The 17,688-nt window shown below is 39.9% G+C and overlaps 1 protein-coding gene across 1 annotated transcript in view; it reads left to right on the forward strand.

Moving 5' to 3' along the window:
• The first annotated feature begins 16,964 nt into the window (after window positions 1-16,964).
• The window catches only part of SLC5A8 (solute carrier family 5 member 8), a 47,289-nt gene continuing 46,565 nt past the window's right edge, over window positions 16,965-17,688 (forward strand). Inside the window, exon 1 of the mRNA XM_066356832.1 lies at window positions 16,965-17,656. Within this exon, the coding sequence (XP_066212929.1) occupies window positions 17,306-17,656 (351 nt within the window). The 5' untranslated portion in view covers window positions 16,965-17,305. The remainder of the gene's footprint in view (window positions 17,657-17,688) is intronic.

A 17,688-nucleotide genomic window follows, 5' to 3' on the forward strand; every position in this document is an offset into this window, starting at 1 on the left:
GCAGTAGAAGGATAGTTTTGTGTGTTCTATCAGAGAGAAAGCTGGCCTGCACTTTTGCCAAAATCTCTAGCGGCAACCCATGTCACGTAGACTTGCAAGGCAAGTCCAGTCTTGCTGCTGGGGCACCACATTTATAAGACATCTCCCTTAGGCATTTTTAGGTCTCAGGAGAAGCACACCTTATCTTAAGCTTGGAATGCAAAAGTTGAGTTGTAAAGTTAGACAACGCACATCTCCTTCAAGCTAGGAGCTTTTTCAAAAAAGAGTTACCACAGCACTTCTTAAACTATTACATTGATAAAAATTCCATATACAATATAGATAAAAATGTTAACTTAAAATAATTACAACTATTCTTATGGATGATTTTCTGCTATTATTGATTTTTTTTGAAGGAAAAAAAATCCTCCTAAGTCCCATCTCCACAACTAAAATATAAAGTCTTAAAAGTCAAGGATTGTGAAAGACATTTCTTTTTATTTCAGTTGCTAGCCCATGTTAGGTACTTAATATATGCTCTGCATTGATGATAACATTTAAAACACTTTCCTCTCTCTCTATAAAATATTGAGAAATATCCATCATAAAAACCTGCATTAGACTAGGTATATTAAGTCTACTTCTTTTTACTTATCTGCATCTAGTCTAATGTTTCTACAGTTGGAGGTGGGGGAAAATCTCTATCCTTAACAACATTCTTCCCTTATAGAGGGAAAAGGGGCCACAAATGTATTTGAATATAATAAATAAATAAATAAAATAACCAAAGGTAACTTTTATTGAGCACTTACTATATGCCAGGAACTGCTTTAAGCGCTTTACATATCTTAGCTCATTTAATCCTAAAAATAGTTCCTTTAATCACAGGTGTCTCAACATTGTCTGAAGAAACATCTGTGCTCAAAAAACTGGGTTATTTCCTGATTTTATGTAAGCCGACTGACGTACTTACTCTCTAATTCCAGTCATAATGATTCAGTAACACTTGTTCATTCATTTGAAAGACTTTAGGGGAATGGTCATAATATTGGCACGAAGGAGTGCCTTCACTCTTATGGTGAAATCGGGACTTGCATGTGTCATAAGTAGAGGTACAAACAAACTAAAGAAATTGTTTCTTGTGATCAGGGATTTTGAAACTGAGCATCAACTGGTCTCGTCATTGCTTCACGGCATGAAGAAAACTTCCTCACTAGATGAGAATTCTCCAAGTACTATCCTGACTAATTAATTCATCTAATGATGCACAGAGTGATCACATATGCACTTTAAAGGGCTCCATTTAAATGGAAATACAGCTGTGTTTCAAGGTTGGCCTTCTAGCCCTGGTATTGCCGCATAGGCAATGGAAAGTGGGTGGTAGAAGCCAGTTTACCCTACCAATGATTGCCTAGTACTTCCAGGGAAGTAAAAATCACGCATAAGGAAAGCAAAGAGAAATGAGAAACCAGCACCAGCCTAGGGCCAAACTAGCACCCCACCCAAACCAGAAGAACCGGAACCTAATGCCCTAGAATATTCTGTGCTTTTTCCCCCTGACAGCCACCAGCCACCAGCCAGACTTCTTGCTTCTGGAGCTGTTCCCTGAACTACAGGCAGATGAAATGAGAACAGGTCACACCACACCTCCAGAAACTGGAGCAGCACCTTCAAGTATAGCAGACTCTATCACTTCAAAGAAAATAACAATCGTGAAGACTATTAGTAAAGGAAAATAAAATTCCACCTATTTAGGTTGACCAACTGCCATTCTAGAACATTTCTACCCTCTGGCCCGGAGTGAAGAATGAGCACTACAAGGAGGAGGGGTGAGAGTGGCTAATGTTGACAGGAAGGAGAATATTGGAGTTGAGAAGTCATAAGACCTTCTGCTTCCTGAGAAGAAATAGAAGCACAGAGACATCCAGAGACTTATTTAAGATCACACAGCACAATCAGTATTGCAATTGGATCTCTAGACTTGCAGTCCAAAGTGTTTTCACTTGGGACATGACTTTGTGTATATAAACACACACACACACACACACACACACACACAGTGTGACATTTTAGAAAATTTAGAAATTTTAGCTCAAAAAAACACCCATAATCACAACTTTCCAATAGCATTTTTGTATTTTTTTTCAAATGTTTATATTCTCATTCTTAATATAATCATTATTAGTGACCATACATGTTTCTATTTTTCAAAACAAAAAAAAGTATTTTTCTCATTTCAATTTAAATACACTTGTTTAGTTTATTCATATTCATTTATTGAATGTCTACATGTACAAGGTACTGTTAAAATGAAACAATGTTCCTGGCCCACAGAATTACACCCTATTGGGTTGACAGAGAATACATAAATATGATAATTTCTCCACCAGTGTGAATAACTGTTCCTGAAAAAGGGCCCTTATGGGGAGAAAATGTGGCTCATTTCCTCATAGGCTAAAAATGTAATTAATGTCAATTTTTTTCTTGAACCTCCAAATTAACACCTATTTGTGATAAAATGACATCATTTTCATTAAAATAGACACAGGTATATTAGTTATATCCTTGATAAAAAGTTGTCTTTGGATGTGTACCTGTGTTCACAGAACATCCATATGATACCTGGTGTTTATGTAATAAAATGTTTAAGGCAAAAAGGAAAAGACTAAAGATGTGGATGAAAATGATGTGCAAGACGCATACTTCCATGAGTACTTTAAAAGAAGAAACTTAAAGCAACCTGCATGATTTCCAAAACCACAAGGATGACACATGGTCCTTTACACTGAATGTATCCCGTGGCTTCCTAGCCCAAGAAACCCAAGTTCGTCCTCTAAATGTGAAGAACACCTCATAAGTTGAAGCAGAGATTTTAAATAAAACTGATTAAGTCTGCTTCTCAAAACATCTCCCCCTCTACCCTCCTTGACACACATACACACACAACACAGTTCTGTACAGGGCAGGATGGAGCAGTATAACGGCAGGAAGTTATAAGTGATAGGGAAAAAACACACAAAATATATACTACTACATATATATATGCTATGTTATATATATATCATATATACATCTCTATATATATAACAAAGATAAAATACATATCAAGAGCATAGGGAACAATGAGGGTGGAGCTGGGTGAAGAGGGTCACATCTAATGTGGATAATCAGGAAAGAAAGGTCTGACTGGTTAGACATGATATTTCAGCACAGCTGTAAATGACATGAGAGAGTGAGCTACAGAACTATCTAGAAAAAGAGCATTCTATCAAGAGAAGAGCAAGTACAAAGGCCCTGTGGCAGAGCTTGCTAGCAGCACTCAAAGAATGGTAAGGAGGCTGGTGTAGGAAGTCCAATGAGGAAGGGCAAAGTGGTAGGAGCTGATGTTGGCCAGGTAACCAGGTGCTAGGTTAGGGAGCCTTGCTGGCTCTGCTCAAAACCTGAGTACTTTGGAAGCCAGTGGAAGGTTTTGAGCAAGGAGTGATAAAATCAGATTTCTATCTGAAAAACAGGCTGTGGGGCAGGGAGATAAATTAGGAGAAAACCATGGGATTCAACTGAGAAAAGGAGGTAGCTTGGGTCAGGGTACAACGTTGCAGATAGAGACAAGTAGTTATACAGTACTGTATTTCCCCATGTATAAGAAACACCCTTTTTTGAAAAATTTGGGGTCTAAAAACTGGGTGCATCTTATACAGTGGTTGTCAAGTCATTTAAGAAGCGTGGCATTCCAAATGCCTTAGATGGAAATGAGGATGAGGGTATTTATGAAGACAGTGATTCATCATCAGACACAGATGAGGACAAGCTAATGGATGGGAGTTTTGACAGTGATGAGGAGTTGTATGGATTTCATGATGAATTTTTATGTAATTTTTTTTTTCAAATTTTGGGCCCCAAAATGAAGGTCTGTCTAATACATGGGAGCATCTTATACAGGGGGAAATATGGTATTATAGTTGTATTTTGACTATAAAGCCAAGAGGATCTGCTTTGAGTTGCATGCGATACATTAGGGAAAAAGAGGAATCAGTACTATTAATAACAGCGACAGCTAAATGTAACCTAACATAGCAAGAGAAGATTAAGTACAAAGGCACTGTGGCAGAGCTTGCTAGCAGCGCTCAAAGGCCCTGTTTCTATACTTTACATATATACTGCTCACAAAAATTAGGGGATATTTCAAAATGAGCATGAAGCTATAAAATATCCCCTAATTTTTGTGAGCAGTGTATTATCACAACTATAATACTGAGTGCCTTTTTAGTGCCTTCCCTGTGCCAGTTTCTAAATGCTTTAACATATATTCACTCACGTCTTCACAGCAGTCCCATAGGACAGGCACTTTCATCTCCATTTGTAGATATACAGGAAGGTTTGATGGTTTGTGTAAGACTGACACAGACAGGAAATGGCAGAGGTGAGCTTTGACCCCAGGTTTTCTGGCTGCAGAGTCGAGATTCATCGCCACTGTGCACAAAGCCTCTTGTGATCACAAGGTTTTGATAGGTGATGGTACCATTGACTGAGATGAGAATATCTGGGGCAGAGCAGCAGGTTTGGGGACAAGGATATCAAAAGCTTGGGGTTTGGCCATGCAGAGTTTGAGGTGCCTTTTAGACCTCCGAGTGGAGATGTTCTGTGGCCAATGGATGGATGTGAAGAATCTGGGGTCCAGGGCCGAGACAGCCATGTGGGATGATCAGCGTAAACAGAATGTAAGTCTATGGGACTGGATGAGATCACCTACGGTGTGAGGCTCACAGAGGACTAAACCCTGAGACACTCCAACATTTAGAGTTCAGGTACTGAAGGGGGCTCCTGCAAGAAAGACTGGGAAGGAGTAACGTGTGAGGCAGGAGGAAAACCAGGAGAATGTTCTGGGAGCGAAGAGTTTCAAGGAGAGAAACGTGAACTCTGTGAAATGCTGCTGGGAAGCCAAGTGAAGCAAGAATGCATCAGTCCTCATGAGGTCAGGTTTAATTGTTGCATTCGAATCCTTTGAGTTGGAGGAGTTCTTTTTTCATTTTCTGTCACATGGTCAGTCCCTTCACAGGTAGCTCACCAGATCCTGACCACACCCGCACTGAGTGGTGTCTCCTCAAGCGGAATGGCCTGGTACTCAGTTAAACCAGAACTTTAGTTCCGTGTAAAGTGACAGGGAACAGGTAGCGAGTAACCCTTGGGAGCCTGGAGACTCCCACTTATAAACAGCATCCTAATGTGAAACAAGGGGGTAAACTACAGGGCTGCGAGGAAGAGGAATGAAGTTCATTCGACCCTAAGTTACATTGTTGATTTGAATTCAAATTAAATGACTTTTGGGCATCAGGCCTGGCACTAGGCACCAGAAACACAGGGGTAAGCAAATACAAGGGGAGGAGAGAGGGGAGGTGGAAGAGAGTGAGGAGGAAGAAGAAGAAGAGAAGGAAGAAGGAGAAGGCATTGATGATACCGATACCTGAGGGTTGCCTGGTGCACTTAGATCATCCACAGAGAAGCCCAAAAACAGTGATGAGTCACCTAATGATGGGGATATGTGCTGAGAAATATGCCAGTAGGTGATTTTGTCATGGTGTGAGCATCACAGGGAATACTCGGACAAACCTAGATGGTGTAGCCTACTGCACACACACCTAGGTGATATGGTCTGTTGTTTGTAGGCCACATACTTGGACGGCATGTTACCAGACTGAAGACCGTAGGCAGTGGTTACACAATTTTAAGTATTTGTCAAAACATATCTAAACGTAGAAAAGGTACAGTAAAAATGTAATATAAAAGATTTTTTAAAAAATGGTAAGTACACCTGTACAGGGCATTTAGCAAGAATGGAGCTTGCAGAACTGGAAGCTGCTCTGGGTGAGTCAGTGAGTGCGTGGTGTGTGAAGGCCTGGGACATTACTGAGTACCAATGTACGCTTTGTAAACACTGTATACTCAGGCTGCACTAAACTTATCAAAAATATTCTTTCCTCGATAATAAATTAACCTTAGCTTACTGCAACATTTTTACTTTATAAACTTAAATTTTTTTTAACTTTTCGACTCTTTTGTAATAACAGCTGAACACAAACACCTTGTCCAGCTGCCCAAAAATTCATCTTTCCAGCTCTATTCTGTAGCAATGGCAGGGAGTAATGCATTGCGCCACAATGTTCCCATGGCTATGATGACACTAGGTGAAATTTTCAGCTTCATTATATTACCGGGTAATCATCGTATATGCCCTCTGTTGTTGACCGATACATCATTTTGCCGCACAGGTCTGTAGTTGACAAGCCTCCCCACTCAGTGATCCTCTCAAGTATGAGGGAGAACAAAGGCTTTATCAGACTTGCTGGCCTTTAAAACAATGATTTTCTGTGGATTCTTTCTCAGGAAGCTACTGGGTGATTGTATGTACAGCCACGACAAAGGGGCATACCGAAGAAGAAATGTGAGGTTCAGATAATAAGGAATCATTGATAACAATGGGGGATATCCGCAGAGTATGATAAGCTGAGCTTCCAGCAAACAACTGGGCAGCTCGCTGGTCTAAAGAGTCTGCACTGATTGCCTGATGTATTGAGATATATTGAGTGCAGATTTGCACTCAAAGAAACGTTTGGGAAAGTGATGAAGGGGAGAAGGAGGCAGGGGGTCTTCTCTTGTTGAGTATGCAGACATTCCCTGAGGCCCCAGGTTTCAGCGTAGAAGCTTGACCACAGTTGCACCCAGTGTCCTCTGTCCAAAGTCTGTCTGGTGTAACCTCTTCTGCGAGTGACGCCTCAGGCTTTTGCTGGGGTGGGGGAGGGGCAGTAGCTCAGTGGCCTAGGGTAGGAGAGCAGAGGAGGTAAAATTTCCTCATATACTGATTTTCAACCGAATTGGCTGAAAATTGGGAAAGGTAGCTTCTGTCACCCTCCCCATCGTCTTCCTCACTTCAGTAACTGTTGTTACCTCCAATCCCTGATTCTTTTTGGGTTTCTAAGGCACAAGTAAGCCTACTTCTGTTCCTCCTGTGCTGATGGCTTAAATTTCAACTTTCTCTGGTTTTTGTTTGTTTGTTTTTTAAGTAAGTTTCTTCTTATTCATCTGCTTTCCAGCTTCCAAAATTTTATCCCCGTTCTTTTGTTTTTACTCTCTTTCTCTTTGATGGTTTATGCTGTTTTTACTCTATCACAGTCATGTTAGTGCGGTTTAGGAGGGGCAAAAGGGAAATATGGGGGTTCTATCTCCTATGCTGTTTAAAAAGCAGTATTTTAAAAATTGTAAATTATTTGCATAGTTTGATAACTAATTATAATGTGGACAACCATTAACCAATACTCAAGTCAAGAAATAAAACATTGTTAGCACCCCAAGAACCTTCCAGATGTCTCTTCCTGACGGCAACCAAATCTCTAAATTTCCTTTTTAAAATATGTCTGGGAAATTCTCAATGTCAACCAGCATTGTCAACTAGGCTCAGCACACATTTACTGTCTTCTGTAGGCAACAAGCAGTGCTGGCTTCTTGGGTTTATAAAGGTGAACAAGCACATTCCCTTTTCCCAAGAAGCTTCTCCCCCTTCCTCAGGAGATAATTAAATGACACAGACTTTGGAACAAAGAAGACACTCTTCAGAGTGTCTAGCCAGCTTACCACCTTCCTAGGAAACCCTAAACTACTGCTGCCACAAGTCTACTGTCCTCTGTCCCCTTGCCACCTACTGCTGCTGCTGCTAAATGACTTCCTCCCCCACTCAGACTGGTGCCACCCCCACCTGTGTACATCCCCCCTTCCTCATCCCAGATGGGTCTCCTGGGTATATGCATTGAGGGTGGGGGGAGAGAGCTTGTGGCTTCTGTCTGAGGAGGTGTTTGGGGTTCTGTGGCTCCTTCAATTTCCCTCTCCCCTCCTTGGTTTGGTCTTGCTGCTCCTCATAGTTGGGGGAGAGGTGCCCCTTTTCTCCTTGAGAAGAGGCCTCCTGGAAATTTTGTTCTTTATAAATAAAACAAAAGCATTTGATTGCTCCCCTCTCCTGCCCCCTTTTCTTCTTTCAATAAACTGAAAGGTGGTTTGTTTGTTTTTTTTTAACATTTTTTCTTTTCTATTTAACTGTTGATTATGTTATGTACCCATCACCCAAAGTCAAATCATTTTCCATCACCTTATATTTGTCCCTCTTTACTCCCTTCACCTCCCCCCCAGGAAACACTTCACTTTTATCTATGTCCATGAGTTTCAGTTTTATATCCCACCTATGTTTGAAATCATATAGTTCTTAGCTTTCTCTGATTTACTTATTTCACTCAATAAAATGTTCCCAAGATCCATCCATGTTGTCACAAATGGCAATCTCATCATTTTTTATGGCTGAGTAGTATTCTATTGTATATATGTACCACATCTTCTTTATCCAATCCTCTATCAAGGGACACTTTGGTTGTTTCCATGTCTTGGCCACTGTGCATAATGCTGCAGTAAATATGGGGTGCATGTATCTTTACATACAAATGTTTTTGAGTTTTTGGGGTAGATACTCAGGAGAAGGATTGCTGGGTCATACAGTAGTTCTATTCTTAGTTTTTTGAGGAACCACCATACTTTCTTTCTTAATAGTTGTACTAGTTTACAAACAAAATGTAGCCACTTGGGAAGAATTTATTTTCTTGATATCAACTTGGCTCATAATCAGTGTTCCATTTTAGAGTTTTCCAACCCATCCAACCCATCAACTTGACAAAATACTGGGATCTGATTTCTGCTTTTTGGATTTCCTGTCTTCCTGCCCTTTCCTCTTCTTTTTCTTATAAATATCTGCATCTTGGTCCATTCTCTTTTCTTCTTCCTTTGCTTCCTTTTTCTCTTTGATCTGCTCCTGCAAAACCTTGTAATTCACATAACTCTTTGGAGGAGGCTGGGTACCTTTTCTACCATCAGAGTAAATCTGTGCAGCCCCAATGGGAACCCTGTTCTTCTGGCCATGGTTTATTTGACTGGACGGGTCATGTGACCTGAGTTGCACCAACCGTCTTTCCACTCCAAGGGATTTGAATTACAATTCAAAGGTGCTAATTGGTTTCTGCTGCCCACTGGACTGAGGGCCAATGAGCACTGGGTTGGACATTTCTGACAGTGTACTTGTGGCAATTAGAGAAATCCCATCTGGACAGAGAGGGAAAATCCACGCAGGTATGTAGAGTGGCTTTCCAGTTTCTGCTTTTGGACTATGGAATCCATGAGATACTCATGCCACGCTTAAAACAACTACAATACTATGAAGTAGAGTTGGCCAATCTGAAGGCCAAAAACCATGATCATTAAAATGCGAAGAGGGCTCAAAGCAAGAGAGAGGGTTTATCTGGTTGAAGAGTAGGTAGAGTTAGGAGTAGTGAAATCTTCCATGAAACCTTTGACAATTGAGTCCACCATAACTGATGGGTAAGATTCAAACAAGAGGAGTTGGGGGTAAGAGAACTTGCAAGTGAAAGGAACCATACAGAGGAAAGAAAAGTTGAGGGCCTTGTTCCAAAATGAATATTTCTCTCTGTGAAAATTCAGGAACTCTGAGCATTTCCTATCCTTGCATGAGCTGACACGTCAGCACACTCTAGGTCCTTGTCCTACTTGAAAATAATTACCAGTGAGTGTCACTCCATTAAAATCAGTCTCCCTCTAGCCACTTTGCTTTAAAAAAATTAAAGAGACTGTCCAGAAAAAATTCTTGTATTTCTATAGAAAAGAAACTGCTCTAAAAAGAGGTGAAGTAATTGATACTGCAATGCTGTGGTCTGCAATATAAAGTTAATTCTTGTTTTCTTGTTTCCGAGTAAGTGGTAATTAAATACTTCCTATCAGTGTGAGGTGACTTATAGGAAATTCAAACATAATTTCCTCGCCAGGATATCTGTTTGGCTTTGTTGGCCCTTTTCTAAATTTCTAAATCCACAGCTTTCAGATGTATCTGGTCACCCATTTTCAGGGCTACTGATTCCTTTTCTGGGAAAAAAGAATACCTTGTCAAATTTTAAAAACACACTGAAAATAGGACTTAAAAAAAGTGTGTTTAAACAGCCATTTTCTACAAACAAGAATTATCCAGTGATAAGGTATTACATAAATAGGCATATTTTATATTTTCATATGTTTTTAAGTATATTGATTAGTGATAGAATTAAAACTCAACTCAACAGGAAAGTTTTGAAGAGAAACAAAAAAGTGAGAATTTGAATCACATAGCTAGTATCTTTTATCTTATTTAGGGAAAATTCTAGGTTTTTTTTTTTTTATTTTTTTTTATTTTTTTTTATTTTATGAGAAGCATCAGTGCTTTGTTGCAGCACCTTAGTTGTTAATTGATTTCTTTCTCACATGTGCCTTGACTGCGGGCTGTCAGCAGACTGAGTGACCCATTGCTCGAGCCAGCGACCTTGGGTCCAAACTGGTGAGCTTTGCTCAATCCAGATGAGCCCTAGCTCAAGCTGGCAACCTCAGGGACTTGAACCTGGGTCCTCCGCATCACAGTCCGATGCTCTATCCATTGCACCACTGCCTGGTCAGGCGAAAATTCTAGTTTTTATACCAAAATAACTTTCAGGCAACAGCCAATGAAGTTATAAATTTGAAGGCAGCTCATGTAACTCTCTTAACTATTTACCTGCTCATAATTTTAAGCATTCTTTATTCACAAACCAGTCTTTATCATAGCCTTGTATTTGCACTTCTGTTAGCTCAAAATACTGTCCTTTTTTTCACCAAGTGTCTGACACAGACATTATTGTTACAACAGAAGTCATTACAACATTCTGTATATCACAAAGACATTTTCATATTCTAGACTTAAAATAGCATTGTCTATAAAATAAAACAATTGGAATAATGCCTTTACTCCACTCATGCTAAGTGTACTAAAATCCATGCAAATGGATTTTTTTCTTTTGTTTCTTTTTTTCCAAGTAAGAAGAGGGAGATAGACTCCCACATGAGTCATGACTGGGATTCACCTGGCAATCCCTGTCTAGGGCCAATGCTTGCAACAGAGCCATCCTCAGAGTCCAGGGTTGATGTGCTCAAATGAATCAAGCCATGGCTGTGGGAGGGGAAGAGAGAGAAACAGAGAGAGAGAGGAGAGAGAGAGAGAGAAGAGGAGAGGGGTGGAGAAGCAGATGAGCAGATGGGCGCTTCTCCTTGTGCCCTGACCGGGAATTGAACTCAGGACATCCACACGCTGGGCTGATGCTCTACTACTGAGCCAACCGGCCAGGGCCACAAACTGATTTTTAAAGAAGCAGATCACATTTCAAAATGAACTTCAGAAATGCTTTCTTCAAGGTCTATGAACAACCAAGTAAGGGTTTGTCTGCTGTGACTAGGCAGGTGCCCCACCTGGCTGCTCAGTGCCCTGCCACTTCACATGTAACTCCTGTCTGCTTCTCTGTGGCCCTAGTATCAGCAGTCTGAGTAGTTCTTTGAAGAGAGAACAGTTGTTTGACAAAAACAAGAGGAGAAATGGGAGACTATCAATTTAAGTAGAGTTGAACAAGAGTAATGCCACAGTTGATTTGAGTTTTTAAATCTGAGAACTCATTTTATCAGCGAAGGATGTTCCACGGAGAAATAGTAAAAGTCTCAGAAAATTGGTCTCTGAGAAAGAAGTCTGTTTGGTGGAAACTGGTGAACTGGATGTGGCAGAGACAGCTGGTGGTGCCCTGTGTCATTCTCCCCTTCTTCCTTAGGAATAGGATGCCCGGTTCTTAGTTGGGCACATGGCTCTTGGCACAAAGACTTTATTTTACAGTCTCCTTTGCAACTAGTTGTCACCACATGACTAAGTTCTATTTGATGGGGTATAAGTGGCACTGTCAAGTCAAATGGTGGGAAATGTCTTTAAAGTGTATGGACATGCCTTATTCAGCCCTATCCTATTCCTGCTGAGATGGAAGCCAATTCTGAGCCTGGAAGAACTAGCTGTAAGAGAAGTTTGGTTCCCAAAGAACATCTCCCCTCCTAACCCTGGGCTCCTTATCTCTGGGCATCTTCAAATGTAAAAGAAAAATTAACATTTATCTTGCTTAAGCCATTGCTATTTTGGTTTCAGACACTCTCAGCCATATTCAATATTGACTGCTAAAATGAATACAGGAAACATAATGGCAAATTAAAGAAAACTGTTTTAAGTCTAAATGCAGCTTTAAAATACAGTGTACTTTCTTTTTTTTTTTTTTTTTTTTTTTAATGGGGCGACATCAATAAATCAGGATACATATATTCAAAGATAACAAGTCCAGGTTATCTTGTCTTTCAATTTGTTGCATACCCATCACCCAAAGTCAGATTGTCCTCTGTCACCTTCTATCTAGTTTTCTTTGTGCCCCTCCCCCTCCCCCTTTCCCTCTCCCTTTCCCCCCTCCCCCCGTAACCACCACACTCTTATCAATGTCTCTTAGTTTCACTTTTATGTCCCACCTACGTATGGAATAATGCAGTTCCTGGTTTTTTTCTGACTTACTTATTTCACTTCATATAATGTTATCAAGATCCCACCATTTTGCTGTAAATGATCCAATGTCATCATTTCTTATGGCTGAGTAGTATTCCATAGTGTATATGTGCCACATCTTCTTTATCCAGTCATCTATTGACGGGCTTTTTGGTTGTTTCCATGTCCTGGCCACTGTGAACAATGCTGCAATGAACATGGGGCTGCATGTGTTTTTACGTATCAATGTTTCTGAGTTTTGGGGGTATATACCCAGCAGAAGGATTGCTGGGTCATAAGGTAGATCTATTTTCAGTTTTTTGAGGAACCACCATACTTTCTTCCATAATGGTTGTACTACTTTACATTCCCACCAACAGTGTATGAGGGTTCCTTTTTCTCCACAGCCTCTCCAACATTTGCTATTACCTGTCTTGTTAATAATAGCTAATCTAACAGGTGTGAGGTGGTATCTCATTGCAGTTTTGATTTGCATTTTTCTAATAATTAAAGAAGATGAGCATCTTTTCATATATCTGTTGGCCATTTGTACTTCCTCCTGGGAGAAGTGTCTGTTCATGTCCTCTTCCCATTTTTTTATTGGATTGTTTGTTTGTTTGTTGTTGAGTTTTATGAGTTCTTTGTATATTTTGGGTATTAGGCCCTTATCTGAGCTGTTGTTTGAAAATATCATTTCCCATTTAGTTGGCTTTCTGTTTATTTTGTTATCAGTTTCTCTTGCTGAGCAAAAACTTCTTAGTCTGATGTAGTCCCATTCATTAATTTTTGCCTTCACTTCTCTTATCATTCGAGTCAAATTCATAAAATGCTCTTTGAAACCCAGGTTCATGAGTTTAGTACTTATGTCTTCTTCTATGTACTTTATTGTTTCAGGTCTTATGTTTAGATCTTTGATCCATTTTGAGTTAATTTTAGTACAGGGGGACAAACTGTAGTCCAGTTTCATTCTTTTGCATGTGGCTTTCCAGTTTTCCCAGCACCATTTATTGAAGAGGCTTTCTTTTCTCCATTGTATGTACAGTGTACTTTCTGATGAGTTTTTTTTTTCATTTTTTTCTATAAAATGTCTATGAAAACACAGAAAAAGAGAAAATTTGTAATATTAGACACCAGGACTGGATCAACTTATTTAAGAGGATTTTGTAATAATAATACCCTCTTTTGTCTATTCATATATTCAACAAGATTTTTTAAAATGCCTACCATATAACAGGCTTTTCTAGACTCGGGGAGTATAGTGATGAGCAGAATAACATGGTTCTGGCACAAAAACAGACATGTAGATCAATGAAACAGAAATAAACCCATGCCTATATGGCCAATTAATCTATTACAAAGGAGGCAAGAATATACAATGGGGTAAATACAGTCTCTTCAATAAATGATGTTGGGAAAACTGGATGCATGAATAAAAGAAACAACTGAAACTAGATCACTTTTTTATATCATATATAAGAGTAAGATCAAAATGGAAAGAGACTGAATAGAGACTTAAATATAAGACCTGAAACCATAAAACTCCTAGAAGAAAACATAGGCCGTAAATTTTTTGACATTGCTCTTAGTGATGAGTTTTGGATATGCCTTCTAGAGCAAGGGAAACAAAAGAGAAAAATAAATAAATGGGACTACATCAAACTAAAAAGTTTTTGCACAGCAAAGGAAATCATCACCAAAATGAAAAGACAATCTACTGAATTTAATAGGATATTCACCAGTGCTATATCTGTTAAGGGGTTAATATTCAATTTGGTTAAAAAGTGGGCAGAGGACCTGCACAGACATTTCTCCAGAGAAGACATGCAGATGGCCAATACAGATATGAAAAGATACTCAGCATCACTAATCAGCAGAGAAATACAATCTAAAACCACAACGAGATATCATCTCATACCTGTCAGAATGGCACTCATCAATAAACAACAAGTACTATTAGAAAGAATGTGGAGAAATGGGAATCTTCATGCACTATTGTGAGATTGATGCAGTCACTATAGAAAATACTATGAAGATTCCTTAAAAAATTGTGATCCAGCAATTCCATTTCTGCATATTTGTCCAAAGAAATCCAAAAATCTAATTCAAAAGAACATATGCTTCCCTATATTCACTTCAGTATTATTTACAATACCCAAGATATGGAAGCAGCCGCAGTACCCATCTATAGATAAATGAATAAAGATGTGGTACATATACACAATGGAATATTACTTAGGCATAAAAAAGAATGAAATCTTGCCATTTGTGACAATGTGGGTGGACTTAGAGGGTATTATGCTAAACAAAAAAGGGCAGACAGAAAAATACTGTATGTTTTACTTATATGTGGAATCTAAAAAACACACAAAATAAACAAACAAAAAACCAGGAACAAATGCATAGACACAGAAAACAAACTGACGGTTGCCAGATGAGTGGGGGGTGGAGGGGGCTGGATGAAAAAGGTGAAGGGATTAAAAAGTAAAATTGGTAGTTACAAAATAGCCATGGACATGTAAAGTACAGCGTAAGGTATACAGTCAATGATATTGTAATAGTTAGATATGGTGTCAGGTGAGTGTTTAGCTGTATGAGGTGTATCACTTTGTAAATTATATAAATGTCTAACCACTATGTTCTACCCCCAAAACTAAAATAATACTTAATATCATCTATAATTTTAAAGTACTTAAATTTTTTAAAAAGACAATAGAAAAATATGTACAAATTTTGAATAAAAAAGATTACTACCTAAGGTTTTTCTCTGCTGAATTTTCTCATATGTGAGAACAGATTAACAACCTCATATATGCAAAGGGTAAGAAAATAAAAGAATTCATGTATTCTTTTTGGAAACATTATGTGAACACATATATCAGACGTTTAAAAGCTCTGAGAGAAGAACAGGGTATAGATTATACATCATTCAGGGCATTATGTAAATGTCATAAAGCAAGGGAAGACGTGCCATTTCTAATTGCAGTACTTCTAAAGACTGCTTCACACCAGCCTCATTCTCAATACATTGCACTTAGAATGCCAGGTGCTATTTGCATATAATCTCATTTAATCCTCTATAACTCTCTAAGAAACGAATTATTATCTCCATTTTGGAGGTGGGAAAGTATATAGAAGTAAGTACATGTCCAAGATATTGTGCTTAGTACATAGCAAAGTCAGGAAGTCAGATTTCAGACACTAGAGCTGAACTTCAAACTATTCTGCCACTCACCTGTTTACAAAGATTTGTTGGTCATTAGGATCCTGAGGTTCTGTTCTTAACTCTAGACATTTAAAGAAAATGAGTTTTGTTTAAATAGCATCTTTCGTATCTAGGGCTTTTGACTTTAAAGGAAGTTCTCAGAAAATTGATTCAATTGCTGGAAGAGTTCTTAAACGAGACTTTTTTTGTGTTATGCTTACAGGTTGCTTTCTCTCTCTCTCTCTGTCTCTCTCTCTCTCTAATTCAATAAATTTCACACAACTGGGACATAATCCCAAACCACATATTTGTTTAAATAATTGAATTACTTGAATTTAATTTCCATTTCCTTTTTTATTTCTTTGTGACAATGTTGTACAAATAATGTCAAGTTGCAAAACAACAAACAAGCAAACAAATCTTTTTCACATACTGGGCTGGGCTAAATGCATGCTGAAGATTGTTTACCAAGGACCAACGGATCAATTATACAGATGCATTAAAATGAGCAAGGATGGCCTGAAATATATCTCAGCCTGGGCACATTTGGCTGTACAGTCTATTTTAGAAGAAAAACCTGAGAATCACATTGCTTTACAAGTGTGACTCATGCATTGTTAGTGATATTTCAAGGAAAGCCACTTAAAATACAACCTGCGTATAGATACTGGAAACGATCTTGTCTTCCTTGTGTTTTCCAGGGTCTTCATTTAAGAGTACATATTTATGCCCGCATGGAAAATGTAGCTAGTTACATTTGGACTCTACAAGTCCAGCATGTGGTTAAGAGAACAAATTCTGAAATCAGACCTGGATTAAAAATCTGAATCTCCACCATTTCTTCGGACAAGTGATTTAATCTTCTAAACCATTTGAAAATTGGGGGTGATCCCTATTATCAAGAGCAATAAGTAAGAGTTACACTAGTTGATGCAGAAGGTGCCAAGCATGCTATGTATCATATGGTAAGGCTCATTAAATAGTAGGTAGTATATTATAGCAACTACCATTTTTTTGAAGATCGTTGGGCATCAAAAAGAATTTGTTGAATGGAAACGCAGGCAGTCAATAGCACAGGCTTCCTCCCCTACTTGGTAATCACTTATCTAGCTGCCCAAGGACTGGCACCGCCGCTCAGTGTACAGTCACCCCAATTGCCCATTAATTTTTCAAATAAAGAAATCTAAAATCTCCAAGAGTACCTTCTCTTGAGGAACACTAAAAGTTTAAAGGCGTGACAATTGCCCTTCGACCTACACTCACGCATCAGTTTCCTGCTCATTTAAATGGTGCCTCTCATTGGGTGGAGTTGATACAATACGCTCCCTACGCTTTCGCCAGACTTGCTCAGGTGTTTGTGGCGCCTGGGAGATCCAGTCCACCCCAGCCTGGCACCTGGCGGGCACTCACCTCTGACTGGAAGGTTACCGAAGTCCCAAATCGAGGTTTTTTGTTGGCTGCGGTGGGTGCAGAGGGTGCTGCTGGCGCGTGTCCCCCGACCCACTTCGTGGGATGGGCGGCACCGACCCCCGCAGGACGCCTCCAGTCCCCGCGGGGAGCCACGCCCGCGGCGCTGGGAGATAAGAAGCGAGCGCCAGGCTGCCCGGGGAAAGCAGTAACTCCGGCTGCACTCCTTCCAGGAGCCAGTTTGAGCGCAGGCACCGGACAGCCGCGCAGCCATGGGCCCGTCGCGGGGGATCGGCACCTTCGTGGTGTGGGACTACGTGGTGTTTGCCGGAATGCTGCTCATCTCGGCCGCCATCGGCATCTACTATGCCTTTGCGGGAAAGAAACAGCAGACCTCCAAGGATTTTCTGATGGGCGGCCGTAGAATGACAGCCGTGCCGGTGGCGCTGTCCCTCACGGCCAGCTTCATGTCCGCTGTCACCGTCCTGGGCTCCCCCACCGAGGTCTACCGTTTTGGGGCCATATTCAGCCTCTTCAGCATCAGCTACAGCACTATGGTGATCTTAAGCGCAGAGATCTTCCTCCCGGTGTTCTATAAACTGGGGATTACCAGCACCTACGAGGTAAAGGGTGAGGGCAGGCTGGGGAGGAAAAA

Source organism: Saccopteryx leptura, chromosome 1 (genome assembly GCF_036850995.1).
Source record: "Saccopteryx leptura isolate mSacLep1 chromosome 1, mSacLep1_pri_phased_curated, whole genome shotgun sequence".
NCBI lineage: Eukaryota > Metazoa > Chordata > Mammalia > Chiroptera > Emballonuridae > Saccopteryx > Saccopteryx leptura.